Source organism: Dendrobium catenatum, unplaced genomic scaffold (assembly GCF_001605985.2).
Source record: "Dendrobium catenatum unplaced genomic scaffold, ASM160598v2 fragScaff_scaffold_501, whole genome shotgun sequence".
NCBI classification, from domain to species: Eukaryota; Viridiplantae; Streptophyta; class Magnoliopsida; order Asparagales; family Orchidaceae; genus Dendrobium; species Dendrobium catenatum.
This window is the reverse complement of record NW_021318963.1, coordinates 412,833-430,081: the sequence shown is the minus strand read 5'-3', so window position 1 is coordinate 430,081 and position 17,249 is coordinate 412,833. Positions and strand designations below refer to the sequence as shown.

General features: G+C 32.9%; 1 protein-coding gene across 1 annotated transcript; it reads right to left on the bottom strand.

Moving 5' to 3' along the window:
* Positions 1-287: 287 nt before the first annotated feature.
* LOC110094977 (protein G1-like4) lies at positions 288-14,205 on the bottom strand. Its single transcript, XM_020820337.2, has 3 exons — positions 14,097-14,205; positions 12,555-13,171; positions 288-512 (listed from the first exon to the last, which is right to left on the bottom strand). The coding sequence occupies exon 2, from the start codon at positions 13,090-13,092 to the stop codon at positions 12,562-12,564; it is 531 nt and encodes a 176-aa protein (XP_020675996.1). The 5' UTR covers positions 13,093-13,171; positions 14,097-14,205; the 3' UTR covers positions 288-512; positions 12,555-12,561.
* Positions 14,206-17,249: the final 3,044 nt, after the last annotated feature.

The following is a 17,249-nucleotide window of genomic DNA, read 5'->3' as shown; positions in this document are numbered from 1 at the left end:
GATCTGAACTGTTTCTAAGCTTCTGCAAATAGATTCAACAGTATGTTAGCAAAATGAATCTCTTCCACTCACTGCAATAGGGCATTCTCTTATAATTTCAATGTATGAGATAGAGCTTATTTTATTCCAATAAGTACATTCTTCTATTTCTTTCAGCAAGAAGAAAAAAAAACGAGCATTGAATTGATGTGGACCTTGCATTATAAATACAACAACTGATTTTCAATTTATTAAGAAACCAAAAAGAGACACATAAAGCCATATGGTATGATGGCTCAGATAAATAATCAAAGGCATCCACATGAAGAACTATCAAAAGCAACCTTCACAATTTTCTAGAGCTCACATAGTACTGATTTAAATATGAGATAAACTACTAGTCCAAAGTTTTTCCAAATGATGAGGAAAGCAACCTAGATGATCATGAATGGACGAAGTCACTCAAAGCAAAGTGCAATATATAATGGCACCAGCAACCCTTTTTCACCAGTTGCTTTTGGAGAGTTGTTGACCTGAAAGAGATTAAATTATGACCAAGCATCAAGATCATGAGAGAAGTAAAAATTTTGACATTTATAATCTTTACTAGAACTTCGTTACGCCTTTGTAAGAAGTCAAGAGAATCCACCTTAACAGATCAAAACATTTTACTATTTGAAGTTGCAGGAGGTGCTGTACTCAAGGCTAAGTTCTTGTAGATCGTAGATTGCTGCTCGGCAAGGGTTTATCAACAGAACAAATATTTGGATTTTAACCAGGACCTCAATTCAAAATCTAAGAGAGCATTAAAAAAGGCAATGATCTTAATTATTTAGTGCACAATCTTTGGCTCTATAGTTTCTTAGATTTGCTAAAACTTTTAAAGCAACAATTTTTAGGTGCACAAAAACTTCGTTTTCCTTCCTGTGGATCACAAAATAGAAGAAAATAGTTACTTACACTGTAAGATTAAGTTACCTTAAAGTGAGCTAAAATTAGAGAGATTTTTCAGTGGTTGCATCTCAGAAATTTTTATATCTATTTGTAAAGCTGAAGTGGAACTATATATTATCTGAAGCTTGGTATTTAATGCTTATGAGCTTTGATGGATTAGTATAAAATGTCTACCGGAAATAGAAGAACTGCTTCATGAGGCCAAAAGGCAAGCCAAAGAAATGTAATTGAGATATAAGTAATATGATATTGCAAAAGAAATGGAGTTAGATGTAATTTGTATCATCTAACTCATTAATAAAGGATAGCCATGCATTGAGTTTTGTGGGGAGGAAGGCTTAACTCATCTCTTAATCACCATATCAGTATGGATATCTAATGAATAGATTTGAGGCTATTGTACAAAAAAACAAGGTATGATTAATATTTTTTGGTTAGGCCCATCAATATTGTGTATGATTGTTAGTAACCAAGACTAAAATTGACATCAGAACTGGAATTTCTAGTTGATGAGAAGGACTTTATATAAGTTCATTGAATAATTAGAGAATATGCCTGAAAATACAAGAAATAAAATGTCAAAAAAATGGCGATGGCTTGGGGGATCCCAGAAGAAAGTATCTGCACGTAGTTTATTCACTGGAAGGTTTCTCCAATGTTGTGGTACATATGCCGGAGTCTTGAGTGCGCTAACATCATCTAAAGTACGTGCACGAGGGTAAGACGATCTCAAAAGCAAAAAAATGGATCGGAAATGAAGAATATTAGAAAATAGTTAATATTTTGATATATGTGTATGCACGTGTGCATGTGTGCGTGTGTCTATATGTGTCTGTTTGTATGTATTTGTATTTGATTTAGTAGCTGTTTGGTATGCTATAAAAGAATAAAAATTAAAAGAAGTGAAGTGTAAAAACAATATAGTGTATTTAAAGTGTTTGAAGTTTATTGGATTAGTGTAAAAAGAATGCAAGAGATTATTTTTTTGTTTGACTTGAAATAAAATGGATGCAGTGTAATATTCAAAATGATGGGGATCAGCCATCGACTCTGGCATGGTGGCTGACGGTGGTGCCGGTGGTTGGTGGAGATCAGCAGACAACATACGGTGGCCGGCGAAAGTAGTGACAAGGTAGCTTGCTTGCGGAAAAAATAGTTTTTACTTAAAATTAGGCAAGCTTGCAACATAAAAAATAAACTAGAATACTTTCCATTACATTTAGAATACCTTACACTACATTTCTCTTTCATCCAACCAAACATAAATATTTTTAAAACCACTACAAAAGCAATACTTTACACCCATTTACTTCCAAACAAGTAGCCCCTCAAAATATTAAAAATTATATAAATTATTGAGATTAGATTTTAATTCTTGCACCTTCTTCGCCTGAGCCTTCCTGTCCTTCATCCCTACCTCCAACGTTGCCACCCCCCCCCATAAACTACCCCCTTAAACTGCTTTTATCGTGCATCTATGACCGCCCTAAAAATTTAGTAGTCCTTAATCACCCCCAAGTCACTCTACACCACATGAGTATACCCTTCCTACTACCTACCTCACCCATTCCTTTCTCCATCACAAAAAGCCTCCATCTTAACGTCATATTTCCAATGACTTCCATTGAGCACCTCTTATTACCCTTGAACAACCTAAGCCCCCAAAATCACAACCATTCTCACTACTTCCCATCGCCTTCACCGCCAAGCTCTCTTATTGTCAACAACATTCCTCAATTAAGTTCTCTCCCGTTATTGATAGTCTCGCTATTAAGTTCTTTCCCGTTACTATTCTACTCAGTGCAATGATTTATTATATTTTTTAAGCACTCAAATAAATGCTTAATAGTAGATGCATTTGAAAATTTAGATTGGTAGATATAGACTACTGAGCTGTGTTAGCTCACAGTTGTTCTGCGCTCTGCTTTTAGGCTCTGGAATGGGAAATAGCCTATTAAGTAATAATTTTTAGAATTTGATATGAGTCTGTATGGATACTTCTTTTTTAAAAGTTATTTTTTGTACAGTCATGACTAATCACTTAATCTAATCTCTATTATGTATTCCGATCGTATTTAACCATGTATTGTATTGTAATTATTGAATAAACTGTTTGATGAGTAATGAAAAGATATTTTGTGATTGAGCTATTTTCTGTATATGGGTAGTTGTTAGCGACTTTGTGGTTTGTTGTTTATTTTAATGTTAAAATTGGACAAAAAATCTGTATAGTTTCTAAAACTCAAATCTCTTGGTCGGCTTATTGCAAGCCAACATGATAGGATCTAACCCATATGTGGGTCTTATCGCATTGGGTTGTGACAATCTTTTTTTGGTATCAGAGCACTGGGTTTGGAAACTTATTATAAAATAAAGCTATAGGATTTAATCGGTAAAAGAAGTTCGATAGTTTTAGGTATGTCTAGGCATTCATTCATGTTTGTTTTCTTGTGCATGCATATTCAGACGAATGTTCTACGTGATTATGGTTCCGTCCGACCCAGATTTGACAAACGGGCAGAGTGCCCGTCAAGTAGCACCTATACAGAGTACCGCTCCTGCAGCCAGTTTTGACCAGTCCGTGGGTCTATCAGGTCATGGTTTGTGACATATGGAGCCATATGTTACCATTATCATAAATTTTAAATTATCCCCTTGAATATTTGTTGAAGGCTTCATGAAACCTCTATTTCTTCCTAATTCATTTATACTAATTTTAAGAAGTTCACAATAGAGTTGCAGCTCAAGTGATATACTCCTTGATTCTTAACATAGAAGTCAAAGGATCAAATTCAAGATGTGATCTTCTTTAAATTAAATATTCACTAGCTCCTTGCATGGATTCATTCTATCACTGGTACTGCACCATCTTTATGTGAAATTGATCTCATTCCTACTTATCCATAACCTGTCGTATGCCCTAAGTTTGTTATATAAGCATTTGGAATATATTTTCTCCATTAATTAAAACATGATTAACTGATCATAAGGTTTTTTTTTCTACCACTCATTGTACATGTTTAAATCGTCTAACCTTATGTTTCTATAACCTTATCTTCACTGGATATTAAACCCGGCCACAACTTTACTAATATTATATTTCCTCAATTTATCTTGTTAACAACATATTCAACTTAGCAGTCTTATTTCCATCATGACTAACTGGACTAGATATTAGCCATTGAGAGATCCAAATCAAGTGGCATACCCCTTGGTCACGCGGTTGCATAGTCGAGTATGGGTAGACTTAAGCTTCGTTTGGGACGGTTTTATTACTGCTTCTAATTAAAACAACTTTCTAGTGTAAAAATTTAAAATTTTGTACTAAAAAGCTGCTTTAAGAAGCAATAAAAAAGTCGTCTTAAACAAAGCCTTAGCCCTCTAGCTAGTGCCGTCATTTTGTAATTGTCATTTTGATATATATATATATATATATATATATATAATAAAAAAAGAGCTGGGAGGAAGGTTCCACTCTTTCCTACCATATATGCATGGCTAGTAGCTAAACAAGGGAAAATTGTATCTATCCTAAAATTAGAGTGAGTAAACTTTTGCCCACTAAATTTTTGTCGCCAGCTCTTAATAGAACCAACAAATTTCACTTCTAATAGATGTTTACTTGAAAAGTGTTTATGCTACAAGTTTTCTTGTATTGATTATGGCTATCCATAATCGATGTGATATCACTGAAGATAAATTTCCATATACTTACTGTATTATAGGCCATTGGATCTTCAATTTCTTGCTCGATGTTGAGCTTCTTCTATACTAATGGGATCATTAAATTTTTTACTACTACAGTAGAAGAATAAAACGTCAGTTAAATTATAAATTATATGTTCTCAGAGTCAAATTTCACATAGATTCATGGCAGGATGGTGGATAACATCCTGAACAAAACTTTATCTAGCAGAAAATCTCAATTTCATCATTTGAAGAAATCATGGAAATTGAAGAGGCAAAGCATCATAGATCCATGCATACTAAGCAAAAGACCATTCCTTGCAGAATACTACACTGCATATTCTAATTAATACATTACACCCAACTCCTTGACTTTACTAGTAAATATTGTAACTTCTTCAGAAGACTCTTTTGAGCTCACATAGTCATGCAACCATCATTACACTGTACGCTAATAATCTGAACATTTAAATTCCTAAACATATACTGTACAATATTATGGATCTTAAATTTAAGTCCACTCTTATACTAAAAGTTCTCTGCAAATCGAATGCATTTCCCACCTTTTACTAGTTAAGGAAACTTCTGATTCTGTTGCATTTATTTCAACACTATGGCATCAGGCTTCCGGTTGTGGATTAATCATGAAATAAGGTGCTTGATAAATATAATAGTAATGAAAAGTAGTTCCCAAAGCACTTGAACTTCACATCTTTTTTTTCAAAAAAATAAGTCTATTAGTTTAAAGTATGGCATGAAGTCACTTATAGATAAGTTGGCATGACAACAATTATAGACAAGGCAAGCATAAGATAGGTTATAGATTAAATTTTATGTGGAAAGCTAATTCATATTTATTTGCGAAGAACTTGAAAGTTTTATAGGGAAACTTCGCTATGCTAGAGTTTCCTTTGCGCTCTGGTGAAACTTCGCTCTGCTAGGGAAACATTATGAGAATGAGGAGGACAAGGAACAAAGTTTAGAATCAAATGATAATGATTCAAAGGATACAAATGATTGATATATACGTATTGTGTAAACCTGAGATATTTAAAACTTACAATCTTTTTAATGACTTGATCACCCATATCACAATCTCATCACTATATCCATTACTAATAAAATTACTCTCCATGTATTCGATTTTAGATACAGACAAACAAAAAAATTTAGATTATAAGATTGATCTCCATAATTCAAGTTTTTCATCAACTCGCTCTCTAATCTGATCAACAAGAAGGATATCCCATTTTGCAAATGTCTAGTATGAACATCCATGACTATAGTAAAAAGATATAGACTTAAAGTTGAACTATGACACAATCCAATTGATGTCGGTAAACACTTGGTCAAACAATGCTATGTTTGAACTCAAGTAATAACTCCGATATACAAATTTTTAATCACTTGAATATAAGCATTATCTACTCTTTTCTATTTTAGAACTCTTGAGAGCACTTCACTTCGAACTTTATCAAATGCTTTCTCAAAATCAATAAATATTATATGTGAATCCTACTTACTTTTTCTATACTTCTCCATCAAATCTCTCAACAATACATAGCTTCCATAGTAGACCTAACTAAGATGAATCCAAACTGATTTTGAGAAATATTAGTATCACATCATAACCTATGCTCGATTTCTCTTTTCATGAAATGTCTTTTTAGTCCTCAAAATAATATTAAAAAGTTTAGTAAGTAAATTTTTTTTATATATCTATTGGATTTCCACACTTCTATTGAATATCATTAGATCATACTGCTTTTTCCGCACTTAACTTTCTTTAAAGTCTCTCAAACTTCAATTTTACAAATATGGCGGTGAAAAGAAAAATCTCTATTTTTATTTAGAATGTTAAGGTCACAAAGGTTAATCATATTCTCATAACCTTCATTGAAAAATGTATCAAAATATAACACCCACCTATATTAAATATCATAATATGTGAATTTTTTTTATCTCCATCATTAATACACTTCACTTGAACTAAATTCTTACTTCTATTATCTCTTTACATGGCTAACTTATGCATACATCTTTTACCCTCCTTATTATCTAATCTTTTTTGCAAATCACTAATAGCAAAAAATTTTTCATCACATATTACTTTCTTAGAATCCCTACTAGCCCTTATATATATTTCCCAAATTTTTGAGCTTGTACATCTAATCTAATTTTTATAACATAGCTTCTTATTTTTTATCTCTTTATATATTTTTTGATTCCACATCAATTATTTTTACTATTAAGAGTTTTTTTCTTTTAATTTTAAACATATATTTTATAACATTCTTAATATTACTAGGAAAATTTTCTCACAAAACATTAACATTTTGAGCAAAATTTTCTCTCGATATCAAATTGATTAATAGTACATTAACATATTTTAAATATTTTGCATTCTTAATATTACTTGCTACTTTTTCTGATATAACATATCTTACAAACCATAGTTAGTCTTTTGGTGTTTTTTGCTCTTTTGTTGGGTTTCAGTGTTATGTTTATCTATTTGTGTAGTAAGATCTTCTAAAGAACAATCTTGTGTAGTTATCATCATCATTCATGTTTAATGTGAACATGCTTATAATCCAACAAACTAAAATTACTATAACCCTTTCAAATCAATCAAATAAGGAATTCTTAATAATATCCATCAGTAGGTGGGCATTTTGGTGAAAAGAACTAAAGGCATGACATGAGATATAATCTCCTAATTCATGTAGATAATTATAGACTTAATAAAACAAATAAATAATCATTTGGAATATTTTATTAGAACATGAATAAAAAAAATCATGGAAGCAACATATGATGCTTATCTTGTGACAAAGGTGAGCAAACATATTGAGATGGTAAAAAATTATAACTTTATTGTAAAGCATATTATGTTGTGATGAGAAATTAACTCCAATTTGATGAAATAATAGCACAAAACAAAAACTCACAAGTGTTGATGTCAAGGAGAGCATCTCTAGATGCTTGAAAGGTAATGAATTGATTAAGGAATAATAAAAACTTGAAAATATAACATCTGCAAATTATTTAGATATTTCTAGAGCTAAATGCGTGGACATGGCAAGGAAAATATTTTTAGTACCAATAGGTGCATATGTGAAAATGTGGAACTTTTGTCAAGTTTATTCCTCACAAGTAAAAACCTTTTGTACCAAGCACACTAATATTGCCTTATCATCTAACCTTAACCAGAATGCCCCTTCATCTATTATTATTTCCCCAAATCCTATCTATGCTACTTATAATATTAGCCCCGAAGCTCAAATTGGCAATCAAATGGCTCCTTGTTCTCAATATAATCCTTCTTCCAACAGTGTAAACGTCTCCACTTTACTATCCATAATTTCCATTTCTATTTCTCCCTCTTATGCTGATGTGCCTCAGTCTAATTTGGAGGGTTTACTTTAGGGGGATATACAATATATATGATAAGTATTATGCCTCAGTTAGATTTGCCCAGCTTTTGGCCATTCTAATTATAGAGGGAGAGATTAATTATGTAGACGAATGTTTCTTTCATAAAGATTTTGATTTAAATGTTATTATGGTTGTCAAAGATGATTCCTCTCTAGTTGCCATTAAGAAAAAGAGGAAAAGTACATATTTTTTTAAAAAGAAGCTTGAATAACACTTCATCTGATGTTAGAATAAGTAGATCTAATATTGCTCCTAAACTAATTTCTTATGATTAGGCACTCTCTCCAAGTAAAGGTTCTGTAGTTGATTTTAGATCTACTGGTGATAGGTGTTTCTTTTTTTTTTTTTTAGATTTCAATTCATGTTTTTCACTCGAATATATCTTCAAGGAATGTTGTATTTAGTTGTATAAATATTAGAAAATTTTGTTGGACATCATTTCATGTGTTTGCTTATATGCTTGTTTGTTACCTCTTTTTACTATTATTGGCCGGTGTTATTTGATTACCTTTTGAACCTATTATGGTTTGGTGGCTTTTGTGGACTATGATTATATTTCTATATCTAATGTTTGGAAAGGTCATTTTTTTACTGTCAATTTTATTATTCTCTTGATTTGTGTTAGATAGTGTTTGTAATTATATATAAATTATGAGGTATGGTGGTGCGACATTATGGTGGCCTTGCTGGAATTGGTGGGTTGTTTGCCTTATGGCTATTTCTTGTGTGAGACATGGAAAGGTTTATTTTCTTCTAGTTTTATTCCTATTTTGGTGGCTATGTCTATGTATGGGAGATGGTCCTTATTTTGATTCTCTGTTGTTTGTAGCTGGATGTGTGGAACTGGCTTGGTAACTCTAGTGTTTTCCTAAAGATTAGTCCTATTTGGTTTTTTTTTTTTACTTCTTTGTTTATTTTTCTTTTTCCCGATTATTTAGTTTAATCTCCAGCTTAGATTCTCTAATTTGCACTCTCTCCAAGAAGAATATGAAAAACAAGGGATTAATTGGAGAATCTAAGTTTCTTTGTAAGAGTTTTTCATGTTCTTCTTGGATTTCAAATTTAGCTTTCATGTCCTACGATTGCTTCTTCCTTGTGATGGTCCTGCTATTATGTGGTGATCAATTTTGTCAGCTATGGAATTCACCTCTAAGTCTTTCTTTGGTTTACTCATTTTTTATATGCTCTGATGATCTAGTTCTCTTTGTGGTTCTTCTGGTTTTTTTTAGGTTCCTTTTGGTGGATCCTTATGGGTCTTTTAATCTATCTATGCTTGGGCTTATTTTTGGATTTAGCTTATTGACTCATTGTTTCTCTTTTATTATGTAATTAGTTTGGGGACCTATGCTCTATTGTTTTTTTTATTGTAGCTCTGGGAGAATTAGCAAGCTTTAGTTTTCTACTAAGGACCTTGTAATATTTCTTTGGATGATATAAAACTTGTTCTCATCAATGGGCTTTATCAAAAAAATAATAAAACAAAAAACTTGTTATACCAAACAAACTGACTGAGTAAAGATTAGGTTAGGATCATGAATTACCAGAGTTGTAAGAAACTAAATATAGGTGCAAATTAGAACTCTTTTTAATAGACATTATAAAAAATTATTGAAATAAAGTTTTAGTACAAATCAAATAAAATAAAAGATATGAGATGAAACAAAATGTCAAAAAATATACTACTAATTAGGTCATAAAAGTGAAGTCAAACAAGAAATTTTATAGTCAACTAAATAATTAGAAGAATATATGAAATCTTACATAAAGCTTCATAAATTAGCAATCAACATAAGAACTAACCAACCACAATGTGAATTTTAGAAGAAAACTTGATAAGTCATAAAAAAGGCCTCCCTCCCATTTTGAGTTCTTATAAGTATAGAATTCTTGCAAAATTAAGTATGTAAAAAGTGATAGTTTAATTAACATGCTTTCTTATTACCTCTTCCTTTTTCTCAATAGATATAAATCAAGTTCCTTTTCTCAATGGAATGGACCCTTGAAGGGTAGGCTTATGAAAACCATCAAATTTAAATAATTTTCTCCTACTAGTAATGTTAACATGTAACATCAAATTAAGAGACATGAGATTCAAAAATATGATCTTATAAGAATCTTAGAAATTAGTTGAATCTCATTCTCAGTAATAGGAGTAGGGGATTTAAGTGGAGAGCATAAGGATCCCTGGAAACCGCAAGTAAATTATCTTTGTTTCTTTATCCTTTAAAGAAATACAATATGCCAATTCACAATAGGTGGGGTGTCATAAGGAGTAGGATCTAGCTGGGATATGTTTTAACTCTCTAGGTCAATCCACCAATTCTAAGCTGGAATTTAGGGGAGGGTTATCTTCCATATTATTAGGTGAGGTGTCTTCTACAAATTAGAAGTTATTATTCTTTAAATTATGCTTAGTAATTAAATATTGATTCACTTATAGCATGTTAGAATTGTGTGTGTGTGGGGGGGATGCATATGAAAACCACGAAAACAAAAAACAAAAAAAAAAAAGTATCAAATTTTGCTTTTTGAAGGTAACTATTGTGTTTTAAACATATTTACACTTCATTGTCAAACTCACATGAAATGTCAATTTTCAAAAGAATCATAGATGGTGGAGAAAGAAAAGTGGCGCTTACTCTATTTTTGATAGTCACCTACATATTGAAGCAGTGAAGAAAATGATATTTTAGTTCATAATATGAAATTTTAAACGAGAAAAATCAAACAAATAGAAACAAGAAGAGGCTCTTATCAATATCAAAATAAGCTTTCAATTTAATGTTTCTCATAAAAAATTTACTAATATAAAAAAAAAAATCTTTTGAAAAAATAGTGGTTTTATTTTTTATGTAAACTAGGAGTACATCTTTTTCACTAAGCAAAAAATAAAAAATAGGGGAAACTTATTTCAAAATATAATAAGAAAAAGAAAATGAAAGAAATTAAAAAAACTGAGTTTGGGGACATCTAATAGTATTTGTATGAGAAGCAATGTCCCCTAATGCTATGGGTAGTAAACTGCATATTTCATATGTATCTTAAATAATTAAGCATAACTCTTACTCAAGTTAGATATATAAGAAATCTATGTATGTAATATTTTTATTGGAAAAAAAATATTTTAGCTCCTAATAGAGTTACCATCAAGAAAGGGCTTATTGAGGAGCATGTCTTTGATATTATATAATCATATAATTCTTTATTGTGGTGTGAATATTAAAATGGTCATGCAATTTTCATTTATATTTTATGTATTTGAAATTTAGTTTTTACTTATGAGTCAAATGTCTAACCCAAACGGCCTTAGTCAATGTCTCGATGCATCGATTTCACCTGATGTGACTATGATAAATCTTTTCATATTGAGGTTTTGTTTAGAACAACTTTGTTATTACTTTTTAAAGTAGCTTTTTCGTACAAAAATTTTTAGTTCTAAATTTTTTTGTACTAACAAGTCGCTTTATAAAGCAATAGGAAAGCTTTCCCAAACGAAGCCTGAATATAGATTTAATGTTTCTATTTAATCTTGTGAACACATCTTTTATCTATAATTAGTATTTTGTCACCTTATATTAATATCAATTTTGGACTTACCTAATATAAAAATTTGAGATTGATTGTTATCCTTTAAACAAAATATGTCAATAGACAAAAAAATAGAATGGCAAGAAAGCCCTTATAAAATATGCAGTAGAGGATGAACAATAGCTCCAATCATGAAAGATATAATCAAAAGCCAACCTATTTGCAATCATGCATTATTGGAATGAAATGATAACTTTACTAGATTTCAACAAATTCTGCTTATTCATGGCTATTTCTTGTCCTAGCTATCAATATTGCATGAAATAGAAGGCAAATTGAGAGAAACATGAAAATTTAAGCATAACTTGTGATGAATCAAGAACAAGAAAATAATATAACACCATTAGAAAAAATAGACAACATATCAAACACAAGTGCCCATCAACTGTTTAACAACTACTTCTATTCTTTTGTTAAATCAAGTTAAAATAGCACATGCAAACATAATCTAAAACTAAAGAAAAATAAAGTCATCCACTTATAAAATAAAACTGGCAGTGAACAGCAAGAAACCAATCAAAGTACATTAAAAAGGAAACCTACAGGAAGTAAAAGCAAAAACCGACACAGTATGAACCATCTCTTACGACCCAAATCTATTCTTTTGATAGAGCATATTAAACTAGGACAAGAAAACATAAAATAACACAGAAGAGAAAGGCATCTACTTAAAAAAAAACTGAGAATGAACAGCAATATATATACTAAACAAAAAGAGAACCTACAGAGAAACTAAAAGCACCGACAAATTCTCAACTCTATCATTATCTCACCACTAAAAGAAATGAATATATGCAGATCACATAAAAAACATAAAATTAATCCACAGTACATAAGTTCTCCATCCCAGCATAATTACCACTACAGTTCGAAAATATCAAAGCTTAGTTATAAGAAGCAAGTATGCCTACCATTAATTTAGGGCAGCTTCTGCTGCTGCGGCGGCGGCGGCGGTTGTTTGCGACGTTTCTTCTTGTCGTAGCTAATGCCCCTCGCCTTCGACTGCATCTCGCGCACTTCTCGGAGGTAAAGCCGAACAGCACGGGCGCCGAAGGGGTTCGACTCTGGGCGGCCACTGTTCTCTTCGAAGGCTGCACGGAGGCGGCCGATGAGGGCGTCAAGGCTGCCCCAAGCTTGGCGGAGAGGGCAAGGACATGGAGAGGGGGGGTTGGGATGGCCGAAGAAAGGGCAGGAGGTGTTGTGGAATTTGGTTTTGCCGAACTGGTCTAAATAGCGGAGGAACTCGAGGACGTTAGCGCCACTGCAGCGGGGGAGAGGGAGAGGAGGACGGTGATTTTTTAAGTATTGAGTGAAGGTGTTCCAGTCCCGACGTTTTTGGGCTTCGTAGCGGCTGGGGGAAGGGGGGATTGGAGGGGAAGAGGAGCTGCTGGCGGTGAGGGTGAAGGGGTTTTGTGTGGTGTGGTTGTCTGGGATTGGTGTTGTTTCCATGGGGGAAAGGAGGGTTGGCTTGTAGATTTAGGAACTTACTGTAATAAATATATATATCTAGATATGAGGAAGCAATAGCCTGAAAGGGAGACAGATGTGATTATATAGTTAGTGATCTGATTAAGGTTTTTATAGGCAAGTGTGTGTGTGTGAGAGGGAGTGAGACAGATAAAGAATTTGTTCTTAAATAAAAAGATAATTTTTTATATTATAAGATTTGTTTTTTTTTCCTACAATTTTTGTATTATCTTGAAGAAGATGTCTCATATTTCAGTGAAAAAACCTTTAGTATATTATGGTTTCTTTTATATTCTTAATCAAAATCAAGTCGGATTGATTTCTTCTAAGCTTTTTTTTTTCAAAAAGGAGATGAAGATGGCCTATATCGTTTGAGGATAAGAAAGTAATGGGAGGTACTGTATCTGATAGAAATCAATTGAAATAGAATGACTAATATAAGTTTGAAAAAAAAAATTCGGAAACTTTTCTAAGATCAAATTATATTTCTTTTCATTTCAAAATAATTTTATGACTATATATAAATTCATTGAAAATTTTTCATTTTATGAAAAATTTTGTTTAAATCTGAGAAAAAATTTTCCATAAAGAAATTTCAGGTCTTTTATCAGATAATATTGTCAATAATCTTTCAATTTCTTCAGAAAAACAACAGCTAGAGAACTGTAAGGAAATTTTAGGTCTGATATCCTGTAGGAAATTTCTTATTCTAGTTTCTATTAAAATTTTTATATCATCACTATAATTGCATCTTAAGATTTAGGTTCTAATTCTCCCAAAAAAAAAGATTTAGGTTCTCTTGAATATTCCTCTATCAATAACAAATAATTGAGATTTATAAACATATAACTTAATAATAAGAAAGTACTTTTTTGGGCAAATTAAACAATAACAAAAATTAAAAAACTTCGTAAGAACTATTTATTTCTCTGTGTATGTTGAGAGGGAGAGAGAAAGATAGAGAGTGAAAGAGAGAGAAAAAGCACCTGGCCTGCTTTATTGTCAGATGAGAAGAAGACTTAAGTTAGGGAAGTGATGCTTGAGACCAGAGGCCAGAAGAGGAGATCCATGGAGCGATCAAATTCAGGAGCTGACGGGTTGTTCGGGGTTGCTTGGCCAGAAATAAGAAATAAAAGATTGAAGATGGTTGGCTGGGACTGAAACTTTAGCTGACATGCATCTAATGGTCGAAAGGGAAGCTTGCTGTTCCCAAGGAGAAACCACAACCTGTTTTTGGTGTGTACAAAGCCAAAGAAGATGGTGACAGAAAAGACTGGAGTGGTCATCAGAATGCATCAGTGCGTGTGATGGCTCAGTGGAAAAAACTCAACAAACCATTGGTGTAAATAAGTGCTTGGCATCCTCTCAGTTTACTGAAATTCCCATCTTTTCTGATTTTTTTCCACTTTCGCGTCGAGCATCTCACTTTGTCTCTCACCACTCTCTCTCTCTTCTCATCTCTCTCTCCCTCTTTTTCTCTCTCTTTTTCAGTTTTGAACCACCAGTAATCCGTATGCAATATTGTTCGTCCTAATTTATTAAATATGTGTACTGTAACGTTATATATTGTATATTGGACAAAATGGTTTGCACTTGAGCTTCTAAAAAGGCCATTATAATCGACAGAAGGACAGTATAGATGCAAGTGATTTTGGATATAGTGCTCGTGACTACGCTCAGGGAAGGCTGATTAATAACACGCATAATTATTTGACTTCTTGGTTTAAAGCAAAATTTATTTCTTCTTGGAAAATTGCCCCTGCCTCTGCTTCTCCCTTAGTTGTAGCCTACATTTTGTTACTGCCGCTAGTTTTAGTTGCTGTTTTTCTTCTTCCTTACAGGTTCTTGTAATTGTAATTGTTTTTTATTTCTGTTATTAATTCATGGGCCTTTTTGCCCCGGGTTTACCCAAAAAAAAAAAAGGCTGATTAATGGAACTAGCCTAAACTCACCATGTGGCAGAGGTAGCGGAGCCTGAGTCCATAGCTAATGGATGGATCTACCCAAAATTCACCCGCACAAAACGATATGGGGCCGAAGTTTTTGATTTTGCACTTACACATCAAGAAGCTATAGAGTAACCTAACTTGATGACAGGAACATTATACCTTTGTGACAGACCTGAGTTTATATTATTTGAATTTGGTGCAACTCATTCATTATAATCAAGTTTAAATGTCGTAAGGATTACGTCACATCTATTTAGTATAAGTTTGTCCATTCTGTTCTGTACTGGCCTCGATAAGGGCCGTGAGCTAGTTCTTCCAACTAAACTGCCTCAGTAATTTATATCAGTTTGTTTGAAGCCGCATCCATTAGATAAAGAGCTAAAGCTTCAACTACACATCGATGAAACATTTCATGTCTGTCGAATGATGTTGCTCGTTCCATTAGGGTTTCTCCCTAGCCGCCTACACCAATTTTTGATCTGATCGCTCGCCTCGATTTGATCATGTTCCTCGTCTGCTAGTGTTCGGGTTATCCTCGTCTGAGTCGTAATCCATGTCCACATGCCTCTGTATTTCTCTCAGCTCCCTGCTTCCGTTTGACATTCCCTACATCGCACCTTCAGAAAGTTTTTTTTTTGGTTAAAACCCACGGTGGGGCCTACTCTTTGATATCGAAAAGACGGTTACAAAAATCCTTAGAAAGATCCTCCAGCTTGTTAATGCTCGAAAGAGCTACAATGAGAAAGTAAAAGAAAACCTAAGAGCCAGTGGTTCCTTATCCTAAGATTACAAAAAGAACATAAATAAAAACTCGGGCTGTGAAGATACAGCACCCAAAAATGAAAGATCAGATGTATCTCGTTCAGCACAGTCTTCCTGCAAAATTGATGATAAAAGTAGAAAAGCAAATTAAAAATCCAAACTACTAGTACCTTGGAGTCGTTGATGTTCCAAAAAATTAAAGAAGAAATTCCCCTGCAAAGAACTCTCAAAAAAGATATATTAGAAAGATAGAAAATAAAACATGATAATAACTCAGTTACATAGAAGAGATACCAATTGAAAGTATAACCCATAAATAGCTCCAGCATATTCCAGCCACACCAAATCATAATCAGATACTGCCTCTTCCACAAATCCTTTAAATCAAACCACTCAGATCTAATAAAAAAGTTACACTTACAAAAGTAATTAACCCAGTAACAGTGCAGCCTCCAGCACGTCACAAAATTGCTGAAGGAGTTAATCAAAGTCAAATACAGGCAGAAGAACGAAAACCCCCACAAAATCAACCTGCTCCAGCAAAACACCTGCAACTTCCTAAAATGATAGCAACCATTAGTATTAAAATAGGACATAAATAGCCTCCCTCTCTGCCAAATACACACCCACAGTGAATTAAAAGACAAAAACTAGTAGAGTAAATACAATGCGCCAGCAACGAAGTGGCCAAAAAACTCCTGCACCAGCCTAAGGAAATCACAAAAACCCAGCTCACAGACCACAAACCAAACCAACAAAAATCAAAATATAGAGCTAGATATGGCAAATGTAAGGTAAACCAATTTTATCAAGATTAATCATCTTTTTAAGAGGTACAGGCAGCTCAAGCACAGGATGCTCCAGCAAAATCTCATTTTGAGACCCAAAATTTGCAAGCTAATCTGCACAAGCATTACCTTCGCGATAAATATGAGAAATAGTAAAATTGAGCAAAGAGAGAGCCATTTTAATTTTCCTAATAGTGTAAAAATTTTGGGGGAAGCAAACATCTTTCTCGGTAATAATTGAATAACAAGAGTGGAATCAACCTCAATATTCACATTATGTAAACCCATTTTAAGCATAATTGTAAACCATGATCCAAAGCCATTAATTCAGAAGTCAAAATAGAGCAAGAAGACAGAGATCCAAAAAAAGCCGCAATGGGGTTACCAAGATGATTCCTTATAATGCCACCCATACCAGCTTTATTAATCTTAACAGAACCGTCAGTATTCAATTTAACAAAGGGTTCGATGGGTTTAGACCACTTCACCATACAATCCCTATTGCTTCTAATAATACTATTATGAATCCCAAAATGATCCGCCAGAAGTTTGCTGTTATGAAAGTTTTTAAAAGAAATAAGATTCACAGCAATCAGCTGTAAAATTTTGTACCTAATATTGGATATAATAAGATTAGCAT

Excerpts from the sequence above, each read along its gene's own strand:
- LOC110094977 (XM_020820337.2), bottom strand. The coding sequence starts at position 13,092 with ATGGAAACAACACCAATCCCAGACAACCACACCACACAAAACCCCTTC.